We start from the raw sequence: 10,000 nt of genomic DNA on the forward strand, positions 1-10,000 counted from the left end.
ATAGGTTTGTCTCATTCAGTTACATGAATCTTGCACAGACCTAGCTCATAAACACGCATGCACACATACAATCACATTCTCTCTGTTTTTACCGAACATCGTTATCATGTAGCGTATGGAATAATTCGCTCTTTCTCTGACAAACACACACCCAGCCAACCCTCTGTCTGTCCTTGCATGCATGTCTAGCTCTAACATATTAACTCACACACATGCATGTAGGCATGTTCTAAAACATTTGCTATGGTCTAACAACATTGTCTAGTTCACACACTACTGACACGACACCACACAAAAAAAGTATTTGATAGCACATGGAGCACGCACGCACGCACGCACGCACGCACGCACGCACGCACGCACGCACGCACCTACGCACCTGTATCCTTCAGTGAGACCACCTACTGTGCTGTCAAACACACATCAGTCGGCATGAAATATAGTGTGTGTGTCTGTGCGTGTGTCTGTGTGTGTGTGTCTTGAGTTTAGGCCTCTATCATATCTCCTTTACACACTTGTTTCCTTGAACTGATGCCCACCTCCCGTGTGTGTGTGTGTGTGTTTGTTGGAAGGTGTGTGGGTGTGTAGGGGTGTGTAGGGGTGTGCGCGCTTGTGTTTGTCAGATGGTGTGTGTCTGTGCTTCTTTGTCGGTGTGTGTGTGTCCTATAAGGCTGCAGCCCTCCTGCAATAATGTGGTTTGTGAAATGAAATGTAATTTAGCTGCCCTAATGAAATGGGATGGGCCAGAAGAGTCCTCCATTAAGACAGGGAAAGGGGCATCTGCAAATGTGAAACCTGGTTTGGAGCCGGAGAAAAGCCTGTCTGTCCTGGATCACACTGGTGGTGGATGTTCCACGCCACATCGAGTTGGAACAAAAAAAGATGCCCAAGTTCCCTCCTTCATTCGTTTCCTCTGACCTCTGTCCTTGTGGCTCATTGTCACCCCTCCTCCCATAGAGGAAGCAAAAAAGGAATGGAGAAGGAATGGAGCATCATATGATGCCCACGTTTACAACATCCCATCTCATCGCATCTCATCTCATCTCCCACCCACCCCACCCCCAGATACAACTTGACCAGTTAGAAACTCAGTATTGAGTTGTGTTGCAGCCAAGAGTTCTTTCCAGTATCCCAGCTCCCATCCTCGACCTGCATTTGTGGCCTTGAGAGCTTTTCTGACGACCCGGCTTCATGGAGAAAGCAAAGTTTGCCCGCTGTTAACTTTTGGGGGATTTTTCCCCATTCAGCATGCCAATTGCAAATGAGGAAAATCACCTTTTGAATTACACTTTTGCGAGATATTGAGTGCGTTACAATATGCAACGTTGCCTCCTCCACTTGTGCTTGTCTCCTCGTCCCGCCTCCTGGACCCTCCTCCGCGGAGAAAACGATAAAGTTTCCCAGCTGTCAGCCTAGCCACAACAACTTTTGAGGGACTGTTTTTCATTCACCATCCCAATTGCAAATGAGAAAAAGACTTTTACAATTGAGCTTTTGCAAGATATTGAAATATAATGCTGTTGTCAGTGATGTCATCATGACATATTACTTCCTGGTATGAGGAGACAAGCCCAAGTGGAGGAGGCAAGGCCGCATATTGTAACGCACTCATTGAATTGAACTTCAGTCGTCAATGACTTCTTGCAACATCATCATGAGGTGTTAGGATAGTATAATGGGAAGAACCCTAGCTGTTGGTACTCTTTAGTTTGTACCCATTTAGTCCTAGCTGTATCCACTTGGAATCTGGATCCCTTTTCTCAAAAGCGTTGTTACTAACCACCAGTTAACCACTTAGTGGGAAGTTGCAGTTTAGGTCTTAGTTAGCAGCGAAACTGTTGAGAAATACACCTCAGGTCATCATATCATGAGCTATAAAATGGTCCTTGTTAACTTGGCAGCAGTCAAGGGCCATGAGCCCTCCTCTCCTCAGCAATGCAGCCAGCCAGAGCTGGGCTCCCTCTGCTAAGGTATTTACAGTAATACAATAGGGTGAGATATTGACCAGAGCCACCACTCCGGGTCAAGAAGCCCCCTCCCCAGCCTTACAGTAAGCCAATTTAATCACGGATTGCGATGCTGCACTCAGGCATGCACGCACACACGCACACACACACGCACGCACAAGCTGCACTGCAAGCACCATTGGATTATTACTGTATTGATAAAACAATGAATGTCTTGGAAGTGGCCACACTGTCAGACCCCTAGTGTAGTGCTGCTGTGTGGGAGAGAAGACTGCTGCTCAGTTGTGGAAATATACATTTTCCATGGATGTACTATCTGCCTAATATTGTTGCAATGCACGGTACCTTTGGGGAAGCTTTTGAGACTGCCATAGTGTGTGTGTGCGTGCGTGCGTGCGTGCGTGCGTGCGTGCGTGCGTGCGTGCGTGCGTGCGTGCGTGCGTGCGTGCGTGCGTGTGTGCGTGCGCGCGCGCGCGTGTGTGTGCGCGTAAGTCCTTTCCCAACCTCACACTCTAAGAATTAAGCAATAAGCCACGAGAGACTGTGGGTTTGTGTTCAGTTTCTAATTGGTAAAGGGGAATTGTAGCACGATGCGAAGCGGACCAAATAGTGTGTATGTATGCTTGATTTACAACAGTTATCTGCCAATCAAAATGAAGATCCAGATCGCACTGTTAGACTCTCATTCAATGGCCACAGCAGTCCATGGTAGCCACGGTGACGAGTTCTAAAGTACTAGAAATGACAGTTTGATCTAGGTTCTGCCTCCTTTAGTTTCTTATTATATGGGCCTCTATAATTACACTGTGTATGTAGTGTCTGGCTTGTAGGATTTTTCAATGTTCACCCAGATTCCATGGTGCTTAAAGCTCTGTCAGTGAGGTCTGGAATGACGGTGCCCTTTGTAAATGTCATTTGGCGGTTGTACTGTATATATTTTTTGACTGACAACAGATTAGAAATAATGCACCACATTTTATGGTGTCATTTGTAGAACTTTTAATCTCTGATGTGACCTGGGCAACCAGGGGCAAGCCCACATAATAAACGCAATTATTATTATATTATATTTGTCTTGGCACTCACAGACTGGATTCAGATAGTCATCTCTCACTCTGTACTTCGCTACCCACAATCCTCTCTGTCTCATGTGTCTATCTCCTCTGCTGTGCTCTCTCTGGGTCCATCCGTGCCCGATGGAAGTCACGCTAGCTAGTCAGCTGTTGCCCATTTGGCCGAGCGAGACAGAACTGTCCTGCTCTCTCTCCACTTTCGCCTGCCTGTTTGTCTCTTTTTGTCTCCCCCTCCCTCCCTCTCTCTCTTAGTGTGTGTGTGTGTGTGTGTGTCTCTCTCTCTCTCCCTCTCTCTTTCTCTCTCTCTCTCTCTCTCTCTCTCTCTCCCTCTCTCTTTCTCTCTCTCTTTCTCTCTCTCTCTCCCTCTCTCTTTCTCTCTCTCTTTCTCTCTCTCTCTCTCTCTCTCTCTCTCTCTCTCTCTCTCTCTCTCTGTCTCTCTGTCTCTCTGTCTCTCTCTCTCACTTTCTTCCTATTTCCCTTTTTCTTAGCCTCTCACCTCCCCTCTCATTAACTGTTTCTGTATGTACCTTAACATAGTCATTGGCACACACACACACACACACACACACACACACACACACACACACACACACACACACACACACACACACACACACACACACACACACACACACACACACACACACACTAAATTGCCTGAGGCCTCTGTCTTCTCTTATCCGTCGCGCACCCTCAATCTTCCGTCGTCGTTCTGTCTACTCCCAGAAAATCTCAGCCCTTTTTTCCTGTCTCTCTCTCACACACACGCACACGCACACACACACGCACAGAAAACAGGCACTTGCATTGTCTTGGTGGAAGTGTAGACGTGGATGTGGAGGGAGGCTTGTGTGTCAGCTGTTTGACTCGTCTCTTTTTTTCTCTCTCCCTTTCTCTTTCACTTCCTTCTTTTTTTCTCCCTCTCTTCTTCATCATCTGATGTTCTTTTCTTTCTGTCTTTCTTTCCCTTCCAAAGGAGTATGAGGCGAAGGCAGGCCAAGCAGCTGGGGCCCTCCCCCAGAACCAGCCAACCAGGCGCAAGAACCTGGAGTTCGAGCCCACGTCCACCACCGCACTCATCCTGGAGGATAGGCCGGCGTGAGTAGAGACGCACACGCACACGCACACGCACACGCGCAAACACACACACACATCCTGAAGAATAGGCGCACACACACACACACACACACACACACAGACACACATCCTGAAGAATAGGCACACATACACACATACTGGAGAATAGACGTAGAGACACACACACACACGCATCCTGTGGATAATGCTGACCTGGGTCAATTTAACGCTACTGTCGGTTTGTTTCGGTGTTGTTACTCACCATGACATGTGGTGATGCGCTGTACACAGCCATACTCACACAGCTGTGCAGCATGACACTCACTCACCCACCCATTCCCTCACTCAGTCTCAATCATTTACATAAGCTCTGCTACAACAACACATTACAATGGACCAGAGCTGTCAAGACCAACCCAACCCAGGTACTTTAAGCAGTCATTGAAAATAGAGGCTAACGGATGTTGAGCCGATAATGAATTTGACATTTGACAGAGGCTGTCAATGCATCTGCGACCTGGGTGCGTGTGCTCCAAATGGTGTGCGCGCATTTTGATGTAGCATAGCTCATAGTGGTGTGTGTGTGAGAGACAGATGATGTTTGTGTGTGTCCATGTCCCTACACCACCTGTCTCTTTGACTAAAGATACTGAAACCAAGTAGGGATGTAAATAAAATCGAAATGTATCGATGTATCGGAAGTATCGGCCGGCGATTTAATCAAATCACATCGTATCGTGGGGCATTCTTAAGAATCGAATCGCTGGCCCCTGTGCAATGCCCTAGCTCCATAACACAATAGTAGTGGAAAAGCAATTGGAAAAAATCGAATTGCATCGTATCGTGGGGAATTCTTAAGTATCGAAAAAAAATCGAATCCCTGATTTAAGAAATCGATACCGTATCGTATCGTCATGAAGGCTGTGATTTACACCCCTAAAACCAAGACAGACGTGCATCATCTGTTGCACTAAATTGACCTCGATCATCGTCCACAGGGTGTTTGTGTGTGTGTATGTGTGCTTGCGTGTTTGTGAGAGAGAGAGAGCTTGTGTTGTGTTGGGGTAAGTGGGTGTCCAGCCACTCTGGGATGCCTTGGCCGCCCTCAGCAGGATGTGTGATGGAATGCGTCTCATAACACTGCTGGCAAGAGCTGCTCTGAGGCATGCCCGCATGCACGCACGCACGCACACGTGTGCACTTTCTCTCGCGAGCGCATGCACACACACTCTCTGAGGCATACATTTACAATCATACTGCATAGACTCACAAACAAGCAGCATTGGGCTCTTTCTCTCTTCTCTCTCTCTTTCGCTCTCTCTCTCTCTCCCCCTCCCTCCCTCTCTCTCTCTCTCTCGCTCTCTCGCTCTCGCTCTCTCGCTCTCGCTCTCTCTCTCTCTCCTCTTCTCTTTTCTATCTTGTCTCACTCGGCTGCGCTTGCGCACACAAGCACTCACTCATGCACACATGCACTCAGACCCACACATGGCATTAACACCCTTGCATCACACACATGCTCCTAGCCTTGCATGCCTACTTCCCTGTTGTTGTAAAGTCAACATTTGCTGGTTGGTGAGAGTTTCAGCTGGTGCCTGCTGATTTTGCTCTGCAGTACAGGACATCTCAGATGAGCCATGCCCCAGGGGAGGGAAACAGAGAAAGATGGACAGAGGGAGAGGAGTGATAAGGAGAGGAGGAGAGAGAGAGAAGGAGAGAGAGGAGGAGAGACAGAAGGAGAGGAGAGACAGAAGGAGAGAGAGAGAGAGAGAGGGAGGTGGACAGAGAGTTGAAAGGAGCGATAAAGAGATGAGTGAAAATCAGAGGGAGTGAGAGAAAGAGAGAGTTCAAAGCAGTGATACAGAGATCTAGAGATGAATGGAGCAATGCAGTGAGATGAACAGAGTGATACAAAGACAAAGAGATGGAGTGAGCGATAAAGAGAGAGCTGGATATATAGGAATAGAGAGACATGGTGAGAAAGAATCAATGAAAGAGCAATACAGAGGAGATGAATGGAGAGAGAGAGTGAGAGTGAGTGAGCGAGTGAGAGTGAGCGAGTGAGAGTGAGCGAGTGAGAGTGAGCGAGCGAGAGAGAGTGAGTGAGCGAGAGAGAGTGAGCGAGCGAGAGAGAGAGAGTGAGCGAGAGAGAGTGAGTGAGTGAGAGAGTGAGTGAATGAGTGAGCGAGAGAGTGAGTGAGCGAGTGAGAGAATGAGTGAACGAGGGAGCGAGAGAGTGAGTGAGCGAGTGAGAGAATGAGTGAGCGAGAGAGAGTGAGCGAGAGAGAGAGAGTGAGTGAGCGAGAGAGAGAGAGAGAGAGTGAGAGAGAGAGAGAGTGAGAGAGAGAGAATAGGCATTGGGAGGGTAAGATTGAATGGTCAGATTGTTGTCCTTTTGCAAGCCGATGTTTGGACATAGTGGTGGTTTATGTAGGTCCTCTACTGTGCCTGTGATCTTGTTTACACTTTGGGTTGAAAGTGCGTCTTGGCATCGGTAAGCACACAAGGGCTCCCTGATGGAGTATGTAAACATCCACCCCACCACCCTCTTCTCTTTGAGTATTTCCCCCTTCCATCTGCATGTAGCGCTGTTTTAGGATGTTACAACGGCTATACAAGACACACATACACACCCAAGCTCTTTTTCCACCAGATTTTGAAACTAATTGACGAATTTGAAAGCAAGCTATTTTTCTAGCGATATACTGCATTTCCGGTTGCGGTTGTCCTCAGTTTTATTTTGAGGCTAAGTGTAACATGTCTCCTCAGGAACCTGCCGGCCAAGTCCATGGAGGAGGCCCTGAGACACAAGCAGGAGTACGATGAGATGGTGGCAGGAGCTAAAAGGAGAGGTACTCTCTCTCTCTCTCACTCACTCACTCACTCACTCACTCACTCACTCACTCACTCACTCACTCACTCACTCACTCACTCACTCACTCACTCACTCACTCACTCACTCACTCACTCACTCACTCACTCACTCACTCACTCACTCACTCACTCACTCACTCACTCACTCACACTCTCTCTCTCTCTCTCTCTCTCTCTCTCTCTCTCTCTCTCTCTCTCTCTCTCTCTCTCTCTCTTCTCTCTCTCTCTCTCTCTCTCTCTCTCTCTCTCTCTCTCTCTCTCTCTCTCTCTCTCTCTCTCTCTCTCTCTCTCTCACACACCTCCCAGCCCCAATTCATCTATTCATCCCTTTTATCTTTTCATCCACCAATCTATCCCTCTCTCTCTCCCGCCATCAGAGATGAAGGAGGCCCAGAGGAAGAAGAGGCAGATGAAGGAGCGCTTCAGGCAGGAGGAGAGTATCGCCAATGCCATGGTCATCTGGAACACAGAGATCCTGCCCAATTGGGAAGGAATGTGAGTCCTCTCGTCCCGCCCACCTCTGCCAAGTCTGCCCAATCAGGATACAGCCTGATGCACTGTTTTGTTATGTTTTGTTTTTCTTGGAACACTATTTATCCTAAGTCCACAGCTGTTTGATTTCAGTCTGTTTGTGTGTGTATGTTGTGTCTATTTGTTTGTTGGAATGTGTTTGTGTCTGTGTGTGTTTGGGTTTATGGCTGGATTTGTTTGATATACGTTTGTTTGTATATTTCTTGTCTGTGACCGTAATTGTGTGTTTATCTGTGTGTGTGTGCGCGTGCGTGCGTGTGTGTGCGTGCGTGCGTGCGCGCGCTTGTTTCCGTTTATGTTTATGTACGTATGTGGCCTGTATATGCTTGTACGATTTTGTTTGTGTGATTGTGTGTGTATCTGTGTCTAACGTACATGTGTGCGTCTGTGTATGTGTGTATGCCTACAGGAGGAACACACGGCGTGTGAGGGAGTTGTGGTGGCAGGGCCTACCTCCCAGTGTGCGGGGCAAAGTCTGGAGCCTGGCCATCGGCAACGAGCTCAACATCACGCCAGGTAGCCATGACAGCGGCTTAACAAGCCTCCCATGTGGACATGTTTCCACACGTGGTCACATGTCGTCACCTTGTTAAAATAAAATGTTTGCAAATAAGTCATGTTGCTGGCTAGCTACACCCACAGTTAAGGAAATCATGCCCTGATGCCCCTTAAAGATAATTGCCACGGTCAAAAGTCACATCTTGCAGCGGGAATTAGGGCACAAAAAAAAACATTTCCCCCCAAAAAGTGACTTTATTATTTTACTCTGGAAGTGATGTGTTGTTTATGCCGTAGATGAGTATTATTGGGTGTCATGACCTCTACTCACCCAAAGGTGGTGCTGAATTGGTTGCTGTGGAGACCAAACTTAAGTTACAATACACTGTCATTACTTATTTATTGGGTTTGGACAGCTGTCAAGACCATGACTGCACAGTGCACAATCATCGGTTAGCTCAGATTTTCATTACATGTGCAGGCTTGACATGACGTTTCATTGACTTTCAGAGCTTTACGAGATCTTCTTATCGAGAGCCAAAGAGAAGTGGAGAAGCTTCAGTGAGACCAGCTCCGAAAACGAGGTTGAAGGTATGTACGGTTTACACGGTAACTGCTGATGTAATCACCAGGACGGATTGAGTAGACATAGAGATTTGTCTGGAATCGAGTCCAAAACATTGTTTCTGAACCCTTTGTGGTGGGTAGGCAAGGGGTCCATTTCCATATGCAATCTCCTGTCCTCCCTTGTGCTTGTGACCTCAATGATGTCGCAAGACGTCACTGATGATAGAAGTTTAATTCGATAACTCTCAAAAGCGCAATTCAAAAGTTCTTTTCTCATTTGCAATTGGGCTGCTGAGTGGTGAAAAGGCCCCCAAAAGTTGTTGTGCCTTGGCTGATGGCGAGGAAACTTTATTGTTTTCTCTGCGGAGGTGGAGCGTCGACGAACACGAGGCCACAAGCACAAGGCTAGGACGGGAAATTAGACCCACGATGACTGTGAAGGTTTGCACTCCGGTCATCTCAGGTTACCAGAGGAGTTAGGTTGTAAGCAACTGGACACCATCTTGGAGCTTGGAAGAAGTGTTGTTCCTCAACTGAAGACCATCATCAATGGATATTAGGTGAAGTGGATGATAACTGCAGCTTAGTATAGGTGACTACTTGTCCTTGGGTATTTTGAAAGGCGCTCAAAAATAAAATGTATTATTATTATTATTATTACTACAGACTGAGTTTAAGCCAAACCCTTGGTGAATTCTTGAACAGTACACAATTTTAGGTTGATTTCCAACTCTGAGATTTACAGAGATTTTCGAATCTGTGTGAAATGACTCTAACATCTATGAGAATTATCACCCCTAGCCCCTAGCTCTAAATGTTATGATGGAAGGGGGAAAAATCTTACAAAAAAGTTTGGTCCAAATTCCTGGGTTGTGTGTCTGCCTGTTCCATTCACTCCCACATTTCTGGACATATTCCCACTAGTCAGATGCAATGCATTGAGCCATTTCTCCCATATTCTTCTTTCTCCCCTCTTCTGAACTCCTCTTTTTAACTGTCTTCTTCTTCTTTTTCTTTGTCTTTTCCCCATCGTCTTTCTACCCCATTCCTTTTCTCTCCCCTCTTCTTCTTTTTCTTTTCTTTCTTCTTCCTCAACTCCTCTCCACCAGACTGTGGAGCTTCGCTGGCAGACAGGGAGTCCAGTCTGGACCTCATCAAGCTGGACATCTCCAGAACATTTCCTTCCCTTTACATATTCCAGAAAGTAAGTCCATCTGTCTGTGTCTCGGTGTGTGTGTGTGTGTGTGTATCTGTTTGTGAGTATGTATGAATGTTTTTATCTTTTTGCGTACCTGTATACTAATTTGTTTAGGTGTTTGTGTGTGTGAATATGTATATCAATGAATGGTTGTGTCAAGCATTGTCTGTTTTTTACTGTATGGTTTGTGTATGTGTGTACATGTTTGTGCATATGTG

At 46.8% G+C, this 10,000-nt stretch overlaps 1 protein-coding gene across 2 annotated transcripts in view; it reads left to right on the forward strand.

Moving 5' to 3' along the window:
* Positions 1–10,000, forward strand: part of LOC134441594 (TBC1 domain family member 12-like) — a 37,730-nt gene that overhangs the window by 20,928 nt on the left and 6,802 nt on the right. For both annotated transcript variants that reach the window (XM_063191970.1, XM_063191971.1), the window contains 6 exons: positions 4,017–4,138; positions 6,884–6,966; positions 7,366–7,483; positions 7,929–8,035; positions 8,528–8,608; positions 9,694–9,788. In XM_063191970.1, coding sequence (XP_063048040.1) covers positions 4,017–4,138; positions 6,884–6,966; positions 7,366–7,483; positions 7,929–8,035; positions 8,528–8,608; positions 9,694–9,788 — 606 coding nt within the window. The remainder of the gene's footprint in view (positions 1–4,016; positions 4,139–6,883; positions 6,967–7,365; positions 7,484–7,928; positions 8,036–8,527; positions 8,609–9,693; positions 9,789–10,000) is intronic.

Source organism: Engraulis encrasicolus, chromosome 24 (assembly GCF_034702125.1).
Source record: "Engraulis encrasicolus isolate BLACKSEA-1 chromosome 24, IST_EnEncr_1.0, whole genome shotgun sequence".
NCBI classification, from domain to species: Eukaryota; Metazoa; Chordata; class Actinopteri; order Clupeiformes; family Engraulidae; genus Engraulis; species Engraulis encrasicolus.